Genomic DNA, 19,563 nt, shown 5'->3' on the forward strand with positions numbered 1-19,563 from the left:
GCAGCATTATTAATAATAGCCAAAAAGTGAAAACAATCCAAATGTTTATTAACTAATGAATGGATAAATAAAATGCGGCATATCCATAAAATGAAATATTCCACCACAAAAAGGAATAAAGTGCTAATACATGCTACCACATGGATGAGCCTTAAAAACACTATGTAAGAAATTAGACAAAGGAAATGTCTGTCTCTGGTCTTGGCCAGAGGCCGTGCTTCCTAGAAAAAAAAAGTTTTTAAATAAAAGAAATGAAGTGTGGTGATTCCTCAAGGCCTTAGAAATAGAAATTCCATTTGACCCAGCAATCCCATTACTGGGTATATATCCAAAGGACTATAAATCGTTCTACTATACGGACACGTGCACAAGAATGTTCATTGCAGCACTGTTTACAATAGCAAAGACCTGGAACCAACCCAAATGCCCATCGATGATAGACTGGACTGGGAAAATGTGGCACATATACACCATGGAATATTATGCAGCAATCAAAAATGATGAGTTCGTGTCCTTTGTAGGGACATGGATGAATCTGGAGACCATCATTCTCAGCAAACTGACACAAGAACAGAAAATGAAATACCGCATATTCTCACTCACAGGCGGGTGACGAAAAATGAGAATGCATGGACACAAGGAGGGGAGCACTACACACTGGGGTCTATTGGGGGGAACAGGGGAGGGACAGCGGGGCGGGGGAGCTGGGGAGGGATAGCCTGGGGAGAAATGCCAAATGTGGGTGAAGGGGAGGAAGGCAGCAAAACACACTGCCATGTGTGTACCTATGCAGCTATCTTGCATGTTCTGCACATGTATCCCAAAACCTAAAATGCAATAAAAAAATTAAAAAATTAAAAAAATAAAAAATAAAAGAAATGAGACACAAAGGCTACATATTTTATAACTGCACGCATATGCAATATTTGGAACTGACAAATACATAGAAACACAAAGTAGACTAGTGGATACCTAGGATTGTGGGAGTTTGGGAGAAAATGGAAGAGGACTGCTAATGGATCCTGTTTCCTCTCTCAGAACCTTAAGTTTTTCACCTGCAAAAAAGATATAGCTCTACTGGCTACCAACTTCAACAGGTGTATATGAAATTCTTACAATTAACATATGTAAAAGAGAGATTATAAACAAACTATGTATACAACACTAAGTACAGGCAGCAAACTACAAATTGACAAAAAGAACATCTAAGTTACCGAAAGGCTTCTGGAGAAGCTCAATCTACATTTCAGCCTAGAGTCTAGAATGGTATAGACATTTAGGGATTAAGCCAGGCATGGTAGCTCACACCTGTAATCCCAGCACTTTGGGAGGCCAAGACCGGCAGATCACTTGAGGTCAGGAGTTTGAGACCAACATGGTGAAATCCTATCTCAACTGAAAATACAAAAATTAGGTGTGGTGGTATGCACCTGTAATCCCAGCTACTCTGGAAGCTGAGGCAGAAGAATCACTTGAACCCTGGATGTTACAGTGAGCCAAGATTGTACCACTGCACTTCAGCGACAGAGTGAGACTCTGTCTCAAAAAAAAAAAAAAAAAAAAAGGAAGATTGGGGGAAAGAGAGGTCATTCTAGGATGGGGAAGAATTTGCTAGAAGTCTGACTATAAACAACTTGAGGGCAGGAACAACCTGAAAACAGGAATTGTCTTTCACTCATTGTTCTATCTCTTCACAGTACTTAGTCAGGGTGTGCCTTTGATAGAGTTATGTTTTTTGGATGGGAGTTAGCAAACAGATTTATATGAGTAGTGTAGACATAGAAAGTAATTATGATCCACAGCATTGAGCATCAAAACTAACAAATGATCAGTATTAACTAAAACAGACTTCTTTAGTCTGTTGGGCAAAGTGAGTCCTAGATTCAGTGCCCATGATTCAGTGTAAACAAAACTGAATGAAGTCACTCCAACTCCAAACACTACACAAATGTAAAAAAGCCTGCATTGTTGTCACCTGGAATATATATATTATCAACAGATAGAATCTGTTTCATTTTCCACTATTTTCTACCTCCTTAAAATCATTGTAGAATGCTGGGAGCAGTGGCTCACGCCTGTAATCCCAGCACTTTGGGAGGCCAAGGCAGGAGGATTACCTGAGGTTGGGAGTTCAAGACCCATCTGACTAACATGGAGAAACTCTGTCTCTACTAAAAATACAAAATTAGCCAGGCATGGTGGCATGTGCCTATAATCCTAGCTACTTGGGAGGCTGAGGCAGGAGAATCACTGAACCTGGGAGGTGGAGGTTGCTGTGAGCCAAGATCACGTCATTGCAATACAGCCTGGGTAACAAGAGCGAAATTCCATCTCAAAAAAAAAAAAAAAATTACTGGAGAACATGATTATTAATAGCTATATAAGGCTACACTAGAATTGATTTAATTGCAAAATTACTATACAAGTTTGTCAAAGGCAGCAAAAGCACTCTTCTCGGGATTTAAAAACCCAAATGTCACTATTAAATATTTGCTGTTTTGACACCCCCCTTGCCAAAAAGGACTTCTTTTATCTGTCTTGAAGAAAATATTAGCTTTCGGGGGTAGGCGCGGTGGCTCACGCCTGTAATCCCAACACTTTGGGAGGCCGAGGCAGGCAGATCATGAGGTTAAGAAACTGAGACCATCCTGGTTAACACGGTGAAACCCCATCTCTACTAAAACACAAAAAATTAGTCAGGCGTGGTGGCATCTGCCTGTAGTCCCAGCTACTTGGGAGGCTGAGGCAGAAGAATCACTTAGAAACCTGGGAGGTGGAAGTTGCACCACTGCACTTGGCCCGGGTGACAGAGACTCTGTCTCAAAAAAAAAAAAGAAAATATTAACTTTTTTTTTTTTTTTTTTTTTTTTGGAGACAGAGTCTCTGTCACTCAGGCTGGAGTGCAGTAGCACAATCAGGTGTGCACCACCATGCCCGTATAACTTTTTAGTACTTTTTGAAAAGATGAGGTGTCACCATGCTGCCGAGGCTGCTCTTGAACTCCTGTGCTCAAGGGATCCGCCTGCTCCACCCTCCCAAAGTGCTGGGATTACAGGTATGAGCCACCGCACCCAGCCTTATTTTCACTACATATTAAACAGTGTATCTTCTCAGTGTAATTTTTTTTCTGAGACTGATTTTTGCTCTTGTTGCCCAGGCTGGAGTGCAATGGCACAATCTTGGCTCACCACAATCTCCATCTCCAAGGTTCAAGCGATTCTCCTGCCTCAGCCTCCCGAGTGGCTGGGATTACAGGAGCCTGCAATGACACCTGGCTAATTCTGTATTTTTTAGAGACACCTGGCTAATTTTGTATTTTTTAGAGACGGGTTCTCCATGTTGGTCAGGCTGGTTTCAAACTCCTGGGCTCAGATGATCTGCCCACCTGGGTCTCCCAAAGTGCTGGGTTTATAGGCATGAGCCACTGCACCCGGCCTGGTATCATTTATTAAAATAAATTTTTAGCAGGAAGGAATCTTATAGATCAAGTCCAGTATTGCCATTTTATGAGTGAGCAAATCCAGGTTAAGTTGCCTCTCCAAGGTAACTCAGCTTGAGGAGCAGAAAACAGGAATTAGGGAACTAGGTAATTTCTCTAAATGTAACACTTAATACAAATGAAGGAATATACATATGTGGCTGGGCATGGTGGCTCATATCTGTAATCCCAGCCCTCTGGACAGTCAAGAATGGAGGATCACTTGAGGCCAGGAGTTTGAGACCAGCCTGGGCAAGACTTTGTCTCTACAAAAATAAAAATAGGCCAGATGTGGTGATATTGTCTATGGTCCTAGCTACTCCAGAGGCTGAAGCAGGAGGATCACTTGAGCCCATGAGTTTGAGACTACAGTAAGTTATGATGGTACCACTGTACTCCAGCCTGGGAGACAGAGCAAGACTCTGTCTCTTAAAAAAAAAAAAGCAAGCACACACTTTTTGAAGAATAGTAAGTACTGGTGAATTGACTCACCCACTTATGATACAGAACTGTCTGACGAAGCTTAAGCTTTCTGCCATAATGGAAATAATCTATAAGTACCTTGTCCAATATGATAACCACAAACCACATGTGACTACTGACAATTGAAATGTAGTGATTTTGTTCCTGTTTTGAAAAAATACTTATTTATGTCTTTTGCCCAGTTCTCTATTTATTGAGTTTTTTTGTTTTGTTTTGTTTTGTTTTGAGACAGAGTCTCACTCTGCTGCCCAGGCTGGAGTGCAGTGGTGTGATCTCAGCTCACCACAACTTCTGCCTCCCAGGACCAAGAGATTCTCCTGCCTCAGCCTCCCGAGTAGCTGAGATTATAGGCATGTGCCACCACATCTGGCTAATTTTTTTGTATTTTTAGTAGAGACGGGGTTTCATCATGTTAGCCAGACTGATCTCAAACTCCTGATCTCAGGTTATCCAACCACCTCAGCCTCCCAAAGTGCTGGAATTACAGGCGTGAGCTATTGCGCCTGACTTTAAATTTATTTTTATTTTTAGAGACAGGGTCTCTTGTTCTGTCTCCCAGGCTGGCATGCAGTAGCACAATCATGGCTCTCTGCATACTCAAACTCCTGGGCTCAAGCTATCCTCCTACCTCAGTCTCTCAAGTAGCTGGTACTACCTACATGAGTAACCGTGCCCAGTCTAAAATTATTTCTGGATATTAAACGATTATATTATTTGCCTACTGCAATGAACGGTCAGGGAATCCCAAATATGTGCTGGACTGACTTGTTTCCGATGAGTTTCCTTAATTTATACAGCCAACAGGTACTTATTAATAAGCTACCTATGTGCCAGACTCTATGCTATGCACTGATGGAAAAAAAAAAATCCTCTACTATTCTACTCTCACTCTTGAGAAAACTTGCCTTTTCTTTCATTCCAGTTCCACCAGAAATAGGTTGTATGCTTGAGTCTTAACTTGAACAATTAAGGGAAGGGAGGGGCCGTAAAAAAAAAAAAAACTTGAACAATTCTTCCCATCGAGCAATCCATCATCCTCTACACATTAAAATTTGAATGGTTCTTTTACTTTCATGTCCTCTGAAGAGGCCACAGAAAGGGTAGATATCCTAAGCATGATGATACTTCTCTTCCTACAATATCTGCACCTGTCGCAGTAGATAAATACAATCAAGTCACTTACACAAACAATTTCAGATAAATTCAATCAAGTCACTTACACAAACAATTTCAGCCGGACGCGGTGGCTCACGCCTGTAATCCCATCACTTTGGGGGGCCGAGGCGGGTGGATCACGAGGTCAAGAGATCAAGACCATCCTGGTTAACATGGTGAAACCCCGTCTATACTAAAAGTACAAAAAATTAGCTGGACATGGTGGCGCGTGCCTGTAATCCCAGCTACTCAGGAGGCTGAGACAGGAGAGTTGCCTGAACCCAGGAGGCGGAGGTTGCGGTGAGCCGAGATCGCGCCATTGCACTCCAGCCTGGGTAACAAGAGCGAAACTCAGTCTCAAAAAAACAAAAAACAATTTCAATCTTGAGGCTTCAAAACCTCCCACGGCTATGCTAACTGCCCCATCAAGGAAAGAAGCAAGTACAACAAAAACGGAATAAACTATAGTTTCCGCATGACGAAGTTTAGAGAAGCATTAAGAATTACTATTCTGGGAGACTGAGGAGGGTGGATCACCTGAGGTCAGGAGTTCCAGCCCAGCCTGACCAACACGGTGAAACCCCACCTTTACTAAAATACAAAAATTAGCCAGGCATGGTGGCACCCACCTGTAATCCCAGCTACTCGTGAGGATGAGGCACGAGAATCGCTTGAACCTGGGAGGCAGAGGTGCAGTGAGCTGAGATCACACCACAGCACTCCAGCCTGGGCGACAGAGCAAGACTCTGTTAAAAAAATAAATAAATAAATTACTTAACTAGGAAACTGGTGAAAACTAGTTTGCTTCACTAGAAAATTGGTGGGGATTTCCTCAGATTGTACACTGGAGACTCAGGCTAGTCAGGCCGCGGAAAATATAGGTCAGATTTCTAGGTCGGCCTGCCTATTCCTCAGCTTTAAGATCTCTCCAGGGCCTTCAAGCTGTCTTCATCCCTAAATATATTCAGGTCTTTCATTCACTGCAGTTATCTAGTACCTATGTTGTTGTCTAGCATAGTGGCTAGATGAAAGGAATACAAAAGCACCGTCTCTGCAGTCAAAGGGGCTCACAGTTAAGAGAAAGGTTTGTAAATACATAATTACTTCACAATGTGATAATCATTATCTTTGAAAGCAGAAGGGTTGATTCAATCTTCCAGGGAGTGACTGAGTTGCGTCTTAAAAAGGATGAGCTTTGCAATTCAAGAAAAAAGAAAAAAGGCCATTTCAGCAGAGAGAAAGGCGTGGTTACAGGCGTTTGCTGGGAGCTGTTTGAAGTCAGTGAAGCTGGGGTATGAGGACTCGCACCAGGTGGAGGTTGGGAAACCCCGGTTTGCGGGAGAAGTTAGAATCCACGCTGCTTGAACCCTCCCTGGCGCCTCTGCCCACAGCCCGTTTCACACCAGCCATCCCCGCTCCAAGTCTCACTACAAGCCGCGAAACGCAAAACGGAGGCAAACTGGCCAAAGGCAGAGACACCCTCCAAGACCCCGAGGACCCAGACCTGGCCCAGCGGACTGCCCGCACCTTGCCAAGCAGCCGTCTCAGGCCCTCGCAGTCGAACTCCATCTCCACCCCGGTCCAGAGCCAGGTCCCACGACCCCAGCCTCTGAACCTTCTTCCGGACTTGCTGCAGGACGGAAGCCGCCGAGGAGCAAACTTCCCGGCGGCCCAAGGCCCCGCCCCTTCCCAGACTGGAAATTCCACCCGCATTCAACGCCCAGGGCTCAGGCAGTGCTGCGCTTGGAGTCCGGCGGCCCCTCCTTCGTGACCCCGGAGTGGGCAAGTGACGAGGGCACGGCCGAAAACGCGTTGGCGTCAAGGAAACCATGACCCATCTTCCTGGAAGGAAACTTGGGGACATTTATGAAGAGAAGACTAGGAAGGACCGAAGTAGAATCACTAAAGGAGGTAGAAGCAACGCACGGTATTCTTGAAGAGTTTCCAGACAGATGTGTTAAATTCCGCAGAGTATAAGGAAAGAGCAAGACCGAAAATTGCATTTGAATTTAGGAAGGAAGCGGCAATGGAACTTCAGAAGCAAAATTTCAGGGAGTAGAAAGGAAAACAGGAAAAAGCCAGGTGAACAAAAGAGTTGGAAAACAAGAGAAGAGGGAGATGGGTGGATAAGGTCATCGGGAGAAGGTGGGTAAAGAGGGGATAGAGGATACAGTAATTTTTCTGGCGTTGGTTGGTCTCCTAGACCCTCAACTGACTTACCTGCCTGGTATCCCTGGCTTGAGCCACTGAAGCGAAAACCCAGGCGTTGGATATTTTAATTGTCAAGTGGTTGAGCATGTAGAAGGGAGATTGTGTTTATAGGAAGATCTGAAGGGAGGGGCTGCCGTGACTCTGGAGAAGAAGCTGAAAAGCTGGAAGGAACATTCATTTAAAAACCTTTGGTTGAGCATCTACTACTTGCCGGCTATTTTACAAGGTCTCAGGATACAGCAGCAAACAACAGAAAAAGATAGCTGCTGTCTTTTTTTTTTTTTGAGACCGAGTTTCGCTCTTGTTACCCAGGCTGGAGTGCAATGGCGTCATCTCGGCTCACTGCAACCTCCGCCTCCTGGGTTCAGGCAATTCTCCTGCCTCAGCCTCCTGAGTAGCTGAGATTACAGGCACGCACCACCATGTCCAGCTAATTTTTTTGTATTTTTAGTAGAGACGGGGTTTCACCATGTTGACCAGGATGGTCTCGATCTCTTGACCTCGTGATCCACCCGCCTTGGCCTCCCAAAGTGCTGGGATTACAGGCTTGAGCCACCGTGTCCGACGATAGCTGCTGTCTTAAGGCTGTCATTCCTTTATTAGCAGAGGGAAAGCAAAACAATAAATATAATAAGTAAATTATTCAGCATGCCAGAAAGTTGATTACATGTTGTGGAAAATAAATTCTTAAAAGTGTAAGGAGATTGTGTAGGTCTCACTGAGGGGTGAGAGAGTAAGTGTTCTGAATCGGAGTGCAGACAAAGCAAAGGCCTAAGACAGGCATGTGCCCAAGGAGGCCAGTGTGGCTGGAGTAGAATGAAATAAGATGGGAGTAGAGACAAGGAGGCTAAGTCAGGGAAATAAGAGAGGAACAAATGGTTTAGGGAAGTGAGTCTTCTAATGTGATCCTCAGACCTGCAGTCTCAGCCTCATCTGAAACTTGTTAGAAATGAAGATTCTGGCCTGGCGTGGTGGCTCACTCCTGTACTCTCAACACTCTGGGAGGCTGAGGCGGGTGGATCACCTGAGGTTGGAAGTTCGAGACCAGCTTGACCAACATGGAGAAACCCTGTCTCTACTAAAAATACAAAATTAGCCGGGTGTTGTGGTGTATGCATGTAATCCAGCTACTCGGTAGGCTGAGGCAGGAGAATCACTTGAACCCAGGAGGTGGAGGTTGTGGTGAGCCAAGATTGTGCCATTGCACTCCAGCCTGGGCAACAAAATCGAAACTCTGTCTCAAAAAAAAGAAAGAAATGAAGATTCTAAGACCCTAAGACATCACCCCAGATTTATTCAATCACAAACTCTGGGGTTGGGGACTAGCAATCCATTTTAGCAAGTCTTCCAGATGATTCTGATAAATGATGAAGTCCAAGAACCACTGTGGAACTTTGTAGACAATTGTAAGGACTCTGGCCTATCAGTGCCCCCCAGCCAGAGACCATCAGGAACACACCTGTACTTAAACTTGTTTAATAGTTCTTAATAGTTCATTATTAATAGTTCTTGAAGCAGGTGCTGTGGAGAACCATTGGGACAGCTTGGTGAGAGTGAGAGAACCTATTATAGGATTTGGGCAATTTGCCGGAGGGCCAAGAAAGCCAGGCTTCACCCTGGATTAGGTGCTATCAGAAAGCAGGGACATTTCTGTAACTAGGTACCTGAATAAGTATTGTCTGTAAGATGGACAGATGAAAGTGAGGATAAAGCTATACTTGGTAAAGAAGCAGCAGTCACTCATAGTAGCAGAGGACGTTTGGTTTTTCATGGCTTGCACGGTGACTTTGCTCTCTTGTCTCTGCTTAGACAAAATTATGAAATGGCCTTGTTGTGTCTCACTTTTTTATAGTATGACCTTGTCTGATATTGGTGTTCTATGAGATTATGTCCCACATTAGAATAACTGGGCCAAGCTGTGAGCACCAGTCCAGCTTCTCACAACCCTGAAGTCTAGCAGTGTCAGACCATCTCTCAGATGTCAGGGCCTGCCTCTTTCTCAGGCTTTTAATCTGGGAGAAAGAGAAAGCCACTGGGAGGTTTTGAACAGAAGAGTGACATGATCTGACTGAGCTTTAAAAAAATATTAATAACTCTGTGGTATTGTGAAGAGGCAGTAGCTTGGGGCAAGAGTAGAAGTCAGAAGACAAGGTAGGAGGAAGATTACAGAGAAAGTTAAAGGATAGAAAGCCTGTTAAGTGTATCTCAGCCAGATCTAACCAACCTTGAAACAGAACTGCCAGGGGCTCCAAGTTCTAATAGATCCTGCCAGAAATCCATTGTATAAGGAAAAGATACCAATTTAGCAGCAAGGCCAAGGCAAGATTCTGCCTTTTTTTTTTTTTTTTTTTGAGACAGAGTTTCACTCTTGTTGCCCTGGCTGGAGTGCAATGGCGCGATCTCAGCTCACCACAGCCTGGGTTGAAGCGATTCTCCTGCTTTAGCCTCTCAAGAGTAGCTGGGATTACAGGCACACATCACCACAGCTGGTTAATTTTGTATTTTTAGTAGAGATGGGGTTTCTCCACGTTGGTCAGGCTGGTCTCAAACTCCCAGCCTCAGATGGTCCGCCTGCCTTGGCCTCCCAAAGTGCTGAGATTACAGGTGTGAGCCACCGCACCCAGCCTCTTCCATCTTTTATGAAAGAGCCTTTTGGCCAGGCGCGGTGGCTCACGCCCATAATCCCAGCACTTTGGAAGGCTGAGGTGGGTGGATCACAAGGTCAATAGATTGAGACCATCCTGGCCAACATAGTGAAACCCTGTCTCTACTAAAATATAAAAATTAGCTGGGCATGGTGGCACACACTTGTAGTCCCAGCTACTCGGGAGGCTAAGGCAGCAGAATTGCTTGAACCCGGGAGGTGGAGGTTGCAGTGAGCCAAGATCGTGCCACTGCACTCCAGCCTGGCACCTAGTGACAGAGCAAGACTCTGTCTCAAAAAAAAAAAAATTGCTTGAACCCGGGAGTGTGTGTGTATGTGTGTGTGTGTGTGTGTGTGTGTGTGTACAGCCTATTTCCTTGTTTCTGAGATTCTGTTGAATAAGAGATGTATTAGTGATAGCTTTTGGGGGGAGAAGAAGACTACAAAATTAAACATACATACCGATTTTAACAAACTTATTTCAAAGGAGTTTAAGTGTGAAATAGAGAATATGTGTATAATTGTCTCCATTTTATAGATAGGGAAACCAAAGACTAAGGTTAAATTACTGCAGAATATGATGTCAAAGACTGTCTTTCTAATCTATGTATTATACTGCCTCTCACTGTGTGTGAATGTGATGACACTTTGTGATTAATAGTCGAGGAAGGCCAGGCGCGGTGGCATTCCTGGACTACATGTAATAACATGACTATTACATGTAGAATAGTCTATTTTAGATTATTATATGTAACACTTCCTACCCCTTCTTTAGTCGATCACTTGCTCCTAGTTGATAATTCTCTTTATTAAAATTTTCAAATTACTGTGTTTTCTGTCTCCTGACTGGACCTGACCTACTGTATCATTGGGAGCAAGATGAAATAAACTAGAATATTATGCAAAAATTAAAAGGAATAACTTAGACGAGGCACAGTGGCTCACACCTGTAATCTCAGCATTTTGGAGGCTGAGGCTGCGGCAAAAGGCTCATTTGAGCCCAGGAGTTCGAGACCTGCCTGGTTAACTTAGCAAGACCCTGCCTTTACAAAAGAAAAAGAAAAATTAGCCAGGCATGGTGGTGCACACCTGTAGACCCAGCTACTTGGGAGGCTGAGGTGGAAGGATCGCTTGAGCCCAGGAGTTCAAGGCTGCAGTGATCTGTGACTGTGCCAGTGCACTCCAGCCTTGACAACAGAGTGAGACTGTCTCCAAAAAGAACAGTCACTTCTGCCTAGGAAGGATCAGCTGCTACAGAAATTACTTCTCTTCATAAATAGAAAATTGCACAAAACATGAAATAATTGTTTTCAGGTCTTATACATGAGACAGAACAAGACTATGTGCTTTGAGAGAAACGAAACCAAGGAAGGTGAGTCCTACAATTGCTCCAGCTAGGAGGGAGTTTCCAGACTGTCACACAGAGAGGGATTACCCAACAGAGTTTCAGAGTTGAAGAGAAAGATAGCAAAGTACAGCAGAGGCCAGCATCAAGAATTCGCAGGATGGAGTACTAAGAAGAGGAAGGTCCATGGAGAAAGCTCTGTAGGTTTCTAGAGGGGCCCTTATGAGTCTTTGGCTGAGTTCTATCTGCACATATATGGGACAAAACTCTTCCAGGTGTGATGGCTCATGACTGTAATCCCAGCACTTTGGGAGGCTGAGGCAGGTGGATTACCTGAGGTCAGGAGTTTGAGACCAGGCTGGCCAATATGGTGAAACCTTGTTTCTACTACAATTACAAAAATTGACTGGGCATTGTGGCTCCTGCCTGTATCCCAGCTACTGGGGGGCTGAGGCAGGAGAATCCCTTGAACCTGCGAGGCAGAGGTTGCAGTAGCCGAGATTGTGCCACTGCACTCCAGCCTGGGCAATAGAGCGAGACTCTCAAAAGAAAAAAAAAATACTCTATGAGGCCTGGAAAAGATCCACCCAAAAGCAGTAGGCCAAACACTTCTTGGAGTTCCTGAAGGGCAGGGAATTGTGGAACCTTCCACAGATTTGAAAGATCTAGGGTAGGCGCAGTGGCTCATGCCTATAATCCCAACACTTTGGGAGGCCAAGGCAAGCAGAACACCTGAGGTTGGAGGTCCAAGACCATCCTGACCAAATGGAGAAACCCTGTCTCTATTCAAAATACAAAATTAGCAGGCATGGTGGCGCACGCCTGTAATCTCAGCTACTTGGGAGGCTGAGGCAGAAGAATCACTTGAACACCGGAGGCAGAGGTTGTGGCGAGCTGAGATTACACTATCGCACTCCAGCCTGGGCAACAGAGCAAAACTCAATCTCAAAAAAAAAAGTTCTAATACAGTTGGCCTCAGAGAAGGTGCTCAGAGAAAGTAGTCATAGCTCAGCAGTGGGGATATTACCCCTAGAGTAAAGGCTGTTCCTGGCCTATCATAAAACTTAAAACAAGCCTCAGAAGAATCAAACTGATCTCAAGTAACTTAAGTCTACCTTAGAATAAAATTTAATACTGTCGAATACAACAAAATCCAGCACTCAACACTGTAAAATTTCAACATGTTCAACATCTAATCAAAAGTTGTAAGACATTTAAAGAAGCAGGATGTATAACAACAGGCCAGGCACGGTGGCTCACACCTGTAATCCCAGCACTTTGAGACGCTGAGGCTGGTGGATCACCTGAAGCCAGGAGTTCCAGACCAGCCTGGCCAACATAGTGAAACCCCATCTCTACTAAAAATACAAAAATTAGCCAGGTGTGGGGGTGGGCACTTGTAATTCCAGCTACTTGGGAGGCTGAGGCAGGAGAATCACTTGAACTCAGGAGGCGGAGGTTGCAGTGAGCCAAAACTGCACCATTGCACTCCAGCCTGGGCAATGGAGCAAGACTCCATCTCAAAAAAAAAAAAAAATTCTAGAGATGAAAAATACATTAAATATCCATGATGTTATAACATAAAAGCAAAAAAGATCTTTGGTGACCTCTGAGAGAGTGTCTAATAGTAGGGCAGGCTAGGAGTCAGAATGTAATGCATGGAAGATGGAAGAGGGGTGTAGAGTGGAAGAAGCTTTGAATGTGGACCACTTGTTTAGGAAGTTTGGTCATAAAAGGAAATTAAGAAATAAGACCGGGAAGGAGCCACAGTATCAGCTGGAGGACTTTTTTGAGTAAAGGACAGGGGTATGTGTGGCTTCATGATGGCCAAGAAAAGAGAACCAATGGAAGGAACTAACCCAAGGTGTTGAAGATGTGGGTATACCATCGTGCTGAGGATGCCCTTGAGATGGGGAGGGGAGGTTTTGCAGGGACAGAAATAGAGACATCTGTCTCATTTGCCTGTAATTCAATTTGCTTCATTCACATGTCATGGACCTAGCAGCAAAACACTTTTCCAAATCTCTGCCTCTAGTGTAAAGAGCCCAGCTGCCCAACAGGTGGCTGAGTCCTACGTCTTGCCCTGATCTGGAGCATCAGCTCTGTGCTATAGTGTGCTTCACTTAGGCTCTGGTGTAAGCCTCAGTTTTCTCATTAGTGAAATGGGGTTAACAATAATACTTCATAGTGTTGCTGCTCAGCTACTGGTCTGAAGGCAGTGTCTCTGGTGTGTTTTGAGTCTGGTCCATATGATCAGTGATGTCACAATGCCCTACTAGACTTCAGCTTCTCCACTAGGGAGTTGTGGAACCTTTGGAGCCAAGGACTCAAACAGACATGCGAGACCTCTACCAACTGAAGGTTTATGAACACACTCCTTTGCCAAGATCTTGGTGAATAGTCTTTCACTGTGCAATTGTATCTTAGAAATTGTTTTCCTTTTGATCATGATTGTGCTTGGCTGGATGCTTTTTGTTGGACTTGCATGTTACATGGGCACGTTTCCAGAATTAATGGTAAGGAACAGCTCTGCCTATAAATCCCTAGTGGTCAGTCCTGCTGCTGGCTCATCTTCCTTTCTTGGTTTTCTGACCAAATGGGAAAGATAGTTGAGGTCTCATCACTAACTGGAAGTCAGAATGTGATGGGAACAAAGTTAGTTTCCCAGGCATTTCCCATCCCACTGGAGACATCCTTTTAAGTCTTTTTCCCGCCTCCCTTGCATATATAGCTGCCCTTGTTTCAAGGCACTGTGGAATTTGCAAGGGGTCTGCTGGAAACCATATTTGGCTTGTGGATTTCAGGGCAAGTGGATCAGTGGTTGTTGGTAGGAAGGGGAACAGTAGGGATTGGTGGAACCTTTTAGCAGCCCTTCTAGTCACCACACAGAGGCTTATCTACTATAACACCACACAGTTATCTACTGGGCCAATGAGTAGAGCCATCTCTGTCCTCTAATTTTTTTTCTGATTCAGCCTCCAACTCTGAAGTGGAAGGAGAGGTGGCCTGTTCTGGAGAGCAAGACACAGCTGAGGAGGTGGGCTTTAGATGAAAATCGGCTGCAAGTAAGTGGGTGGTCAGGTCTGGTGGGCTGGATCCCTCCCTTTCCAGAACACTTGGTAGTATCCTGAAATATCAGTGGACGGTGTTTATTCCTCTGGAAAATATAATAAACTGGAAAGGGAAATGGTTTGGTGAGTACTGCTGAGGATGGCAGGCCAAAGTTGTTAATAACCATGTCTCATAGGTGTTGTTTTTGAAGACTGTTGCCATCTATTATTTTTTCTCCTCACAACACTGTAATACACTATTAATAGCATTCTTTTTTTTTTTTTTTTTTTTTTTCCTGAGACAGGTCTTGCTCTGTCTCCCAGGCTGGAGTGAGGTGCAAGCAGTCCTCCCACCTCAGCTTCCTGAGTAGCTGGTACTTAGGTACATGCCACCAAGCCTGGCTAATTTTGTGTGTGTGTGTGTAGATAGGGTCTATGTTGCTCAGGCTAGTCTTGAACTCCAGGACTCAAGTGGTCCTCCCGCCTTGGCCTCCCAGAGTGCTGGGATTATAGGCATGAGCCACCATGCCTTGCCAGGACCAGCATTTTTAATGTCCCTTTGGCAGATCCTGAAACTGGAGTTAACATTGAACTTGAGTTTAGGTCCTAACTTTGCAACTTACTAGCTATGTGACCTTGGGAATGTTTAATTTATTGGAACCTCAGTTTCAAAGTTTCTTCTGTACAACAGGAGATAATTTGAGTATCTTACTATTTTTGTGAAGATTATATTTGAAAATTAATGTAAAGCATTTAATGCAACTCAAAAATTAGCATTTAGTAAGATACTAACTTAACAACAAACAAATAATGATCCAGTCAACAAAGATTTGCTGGAGACAGTGACCTCCACTATTTACCCAAGGCCACACAAGCTAGCTCGCTGGTGAAGGTGGGATGCAAGCACACCTTCACATCCCACCTTCTGGTCTCTGGACTTGGTAGCCTCTCATAGTCATTCCACTGGACCAGCCTGCCTACAGGAAACACCAATGGCATTACCCCTTTTAGCAGACCATCTCCTGACTTCTTATATCTCACCCCATTTCATTCAGACCTGTTTTTTAGAGCTGTTCCTATTGTTTGAAAAACTTAACTCAGAGGTTTTTATTTTTGTTTTGTTTTGTTTTTTTGAGACAGAGTCTTGGTCCGTTGCCCAGGCTGGAGTGTAGTGGCACAATCTTGGCTCTGCAACCTCCACCTCCAGGGTTCAAGTGATTCTCCTGCCTCAGCCTCCTGAGTAGCTGGCATTACAGGTGTGTGCCACCATGCTCGGCTGATATTTTTTGTATTTTTAGTGGAGATGGGGTTTCACCATGTTGGTCAGGCTGGTTCCAAACTCCTGACCTTGTGATACACCTGCCTTGGCCTCCCAAAGTGCTGGGATTACAGGCGTGAGCCACCACTCCCGGCCAGGAGAGTTTTAATAATATACTGATTACGGGAGCAGAAGGTTTTTTGGAAACTACTCCAGAATTTAGGGGTGTTCAGTCCCAGCCCCAGCCCCAGGTATAAGAGCAGGACATGATGGTTGGGATTTTAAAAAATCTCCATCTACCCCAGGATTTCTGTGAACGCATTAGCCCAAAGCAGTTAGAACTTGGTGGCAGTCCTGACCAGACCACTTAAACTATTCTGTGCCTCAGTTTCTCCAGCTGCGAAATGAGTAAAACAAGCCCATTTTCCTTCTCTTCCCTTCTCAGGAAAGTTGTAAATAGGCTCACCCTACATGATGAGAGTTTAAGTGCCATTTTATAAAATGCAAGATTTCTTTTTTTGAACAGCCTAACAATAGCATATGAAGTTAATTGCTCATGGCATACCTAGCCAGCTAATTCTCTTAATGAATCCAAGCTTTTTTACTTTTGCATACCATCTGATTGCACAAAGCCAATAGTTAAACATTTTGGCAGGTAATTAGTTAATGAGTGTGATGCCAGCTAGGTCCAAATCACAGATACACCAGAGCACAGAGCCCTTTTGATAAATTTTCTTTAGCCCAACGCACCTGGCATCCTGGCCAACCATCCCATAGCTGCTCCTGCTGACTGGTCACAGGAGCTGATGTCATAATTGGTGTCTGAGCTCTGCCCTGTTAAATGGCCCTGAGGAACTACTTCAGTTCAGACTAGGCCACGAAGCTCCTTAGTGAGGAGCTGCCATGCTGGGCCAACCACCATCTGGTGTCTAAGAAAGCCCAATTCCTAAGACTCAGGGAATAGAACACTACACCTTCCAGAAGTACTTGTTTCTTCTTGGGCACACCACCGGCTAAGACAGAAGCCTCAAGATGATTGTTGTTTTATGGATGCTTCTCATTGCAGGAACCATGTGGAAGGGATATAAATATCCCCCAGGAGGAGTAAGTGTACCTTCAACCTTGTTCTCTATTCCTACTTTGAAATGTATTCCCACCCCAGAAACAAACTAAGCATGAAAATCCAACTTTAGTAATATTAGAAACAAATATTTTAATTTTTTTAAAAGTTACTGTAGCTTCTACTTGTATTATTATTCACACTCAGAGTTGGGAGAGTTCCCATTTTCTTTCACATGATCTTTAAGGCCCAGAGTCAAAGTTTTCTGAAGTTGGGAAATCTTTCTCTGTTGTCCTTATAGACATTTTCTGTGCCCAGTCTTTGATGCTATTTCCTAGGGATCAGTCCACTTCAGAAATCCAAACTTCGCTCTCCCACAAGTAACCACTAGTTTGTAAAAGGGTTCTGGTGGCAGATGTCTCTTTCCTCTCTCCTCCTGTTAGACCTTGGAACTACTGTCTTTTCTTTGCCTCTTATCACTCCCCAATGCTGAGGTCCCCTTGCAGTCAGGATCAGCACCTCTCAGAGGTGAGACAGAATTGGAGGTGGCCTCCCTTGCTGTCCCTGGCTTGGAGGCCAAAAGCCTCAGCCCCACACTAGCAACCACTAGACCCACATGACACACTTTTTTTTCCCCCACAGACCCCAGTGGAAGTAAGCAAGGATGATCCTGGTGAAGTAATGCAGCTCTGAAGCTCACCTGACCAGCTGTACAGTTCCTGTTATTGGTTTCGCATAAAGTAATTGCACATTATTTTGTCATATTTTATATTAAGAAGTTATCGCACTTTTTAAGATGAATGAAGACTTAGTATTGTTAGCTTGTAACAGAGACAGTTGAGTGGATGGGATACAGGTGGGTCCTTTTGCTACATGGTCTCTAAGACTGGCATTAAGATACCTAGTTCAGCTGGGCACAGTGGCTCTCACGTGTAATCCCAGCACTTTGGGAAGCCAAGGCAGGTGGATCATTTAGGGTCAGATGATCCCCCACCTCTACTAAAAATACAAGAAATTAACCAGGGCATGATGTGGTGGCACATAGTCCCAGTTACTCGGAAGGCTGAGGCAGGTTGCAGTGAGCTGAGATATCGGGCCACTGCACCCCAGCCTGGCTACAGAATGAGACTCAGTCTCAAAAGAAAAAAAAACAAACAAAACCCGAAGCTTATACCATGTGGGGACAGAACCTCATTTTTAATATTGGGGTTAGATACTTAAGTATAATTATCTTAATCCTTAAAATAATCTTCTGAAGCTGAGTATTAGCCTCATCTTACAAAATGGCAAAAATGAAGTTAAGGGTCATATCTGTCTTGCCAACACACACAGCCCTGGGCTGCAGAGTCAAGATTAAGATCTGGGGCTTCTCCCTTCGCACTTTCATGTGCCAAGAAAGAGCCAAACAAGACACTCTGGGATATCTAAGATCTTGCTGTTTAAATATCTCCCTCATCTGAAAACCCAGTAAGTTAGGCTGGGCGTGGTGGCTCACACCTGTAATTCCAGCACTTTGGGAGGCTGAGGCGGGCAGATCACTTGAGGCCAGGAGTTCTAGACCAGTCTAGCCAATATGGTAAAATCCCATCTCTAGTAAAACTACAAAAAAAAAAAAAAAATTAGCCAGGCATTGTGGCAGGCACCTGTAATCTCAGCTACTCAGGAAGCTGAGGCAGGAGAATCGCTTGAAACAGGGAGGCAGAGGTTGCAGTGAGCCAATATTGCACCACTGCACTCCAGCTGCGTGACAGAGCAAGACTCTATATTAAGAAAAAGTGAAGAAAAAAGAAAACCCAGGAAGTTGCCTGATAGTTCTTTTTCTTGACTACTGAAAAGATAGGAGCCTGAGAGAGACTTAACAGGAGTAAATACTTTAAAAAACAGTATGGAACTGTACCCATTCTGATGACTGACACAGTTCCAATATTCAAGAGAAGTGTATCTTTTCCAGCAAAGTAGATCTTTTGTTTACATAGAAAACATTTTGTTATCTGGGATGTTTGCTTAACTATTTGTAAGTAGCTCTTTGCAATAAATGGATTACGCTTTTTTTAATGGAAAGAAAATAAATTCAAAATCTGTAAGCAAAACTTTAGTAATTTCTGAATCTAGGATACTAGCATCTTCCATTATTTTACGTGATTTAGACTCAACCCATTCCAATGAGTTAAGTACCTATGTCCTCTGGCTGTGTTCATTTGCCTCATACTTTTTCTTTTTTTAAAAAAAGTCTTGTTCTGTCACCCAGGATAGAGTGCAGCGGCACAATCTCAGCTCACTACAACTCTACCTCCCAGGTTCAAGAGATTCTCATGCCTCAGCCCCCTGAGCTGCTGGGATTACAGCGCATACCACATTTTTGTATTTTTAGTAGAGACAGGGTTTTCCCATGTTGGCCAAATTGGTTTTGAACTCCTGGCCTCCACCTGCCTCCGCCTCCCAAAGTGCTGAGATTACGGATGTGAGCTCCTGTGCCCAGCCTACCTCATATACATTTCTAAGGATTCCTCTTCTTGGGCATCTCAAGCTGTTATCCTAAGAGATAGGACGCTGCTCATTTTGACAAGAGGAACCACATACCCAGCTCTGTGTCCTCCCTCCATTTGAGTAAACTTCCAAAGCTTGAGCCACTAAACTAGATTCCATTGCTCTGACCACCTAACAGTTCTCTTAACATGGGTGTCTGAGAGCAGAACAGTTCTCTAAGCTGGTAGGGGAGAGAAGCACAATGGGTAAAGGAGGTAAGCAGAGGAGTGTGTGCAAGAGGCAAACCCTATCTCTGAAGTGTTATGAGTATACCGAGGTTTCTAGCTGGAAAAATGTTCAGGGTGATGAGATAAATAACTCAAAGTTTTGATCAATAAATGCAAACCAGCAAA

The 19,563-nt window shown here is 44.1% G+C and overlaps 2 protein-coding genes across 31 annotated transcripts in view; one reads left to right on the forward strand and one right to left on the reverse strand.

The window, feature by feature from the left end:
- UEVLD (UEV and lactate/malate dehyrogenase domains) overlaps nucleotides 1-6,714 on the reverse strand; it is a 65,755-nt gene extending 59,041 nt beyond the window's left edge. For 8 of the 25 annotated variants that reach the window (XR_013523350.1, XR_013523349.1, XM_035265974.3 and 5 more), the window contains exon 1: nucleotides 6,644-6,714. Coding sequence is in view for 5 of the 25 variants with exons in the window: in XM_035265974.3 (XP_035121865.2) it covers nucleotides 6,644-6,685 (42 nt within the window). In the remaining 20 variants the exon portion in view is untranslated. Of the gene's footprint in view, nucleotides 1-5,181; nucleotides 5,310-5,745; nucleotides 5,863-6,620 lie in introns of all 25 variants that reach the window. The other 17 variants (XR_013523348.1, XM_035265973.3, XM_078340735.1 and 14 more) reach the window with 6 other exon arrangements.
- Nucleotides 6,715-13,622: 6,908 nt separating this feature from the next.
- The window catches only part of MISFA (mitochondrial sheath formation associated), a 56,284-nt gene continuing 50,343 nt past the window's right edge, over nucleotides 13,623-19,563 (forward strand). For 2 of the 6 annotated variants that reach the window (XM_078340740.1, XM_078340739.1), the window contains exons 1-5: nucleotides 13,623-13,832; nucleotides 14,292-14,353; nucleotides 14,672-14,748; nucleotides 16,691-16,728; nucleotides 17,327-17,424. In XM_078340740.1, coding sequence (XP_078196866.1) covers nucleotides 13,764-13,832; nucleotides 14,292-14,353; nucleotides 14,672-14,748; nucleotides 16,691-16,728; nucleotides 17,327-17,377 — 297 coding nt within the window. In that variant the 5' untranslated portion in view covers nucleotides 13,623-13,763 and the 3' untranslated portion in view covers nucleotides 17,378-17,424. Of the gene's footprint in view, nucleotides 13,833-14,291; nucleotides 14,382-14,671; nucleotides 14,749-16,690; nucleotides 16,729-17,326; nucleotides 17,439-19,563 lie in introns of those variants that run through there. The other 4 variants (XM_078340738.1, XM_035265981.3, XM_035265983.3 and 1 more) reach the window with 4 other exon arrangements.

This window comes from Callithrix jacchus, chromosome 10, assembly GCF_049354715.1.
Source record: "Callithrix jacchus isolate 240 chromosome 10, calJac240_pri, whole genome shotgun sequence".
In the NCBI taxonomy this organism is placed as follows: Eukaryota; Metazoa; Chordata; class Mammalia; order Primates; family Cebidae; genus Callithrix; species Callithrix jacchus.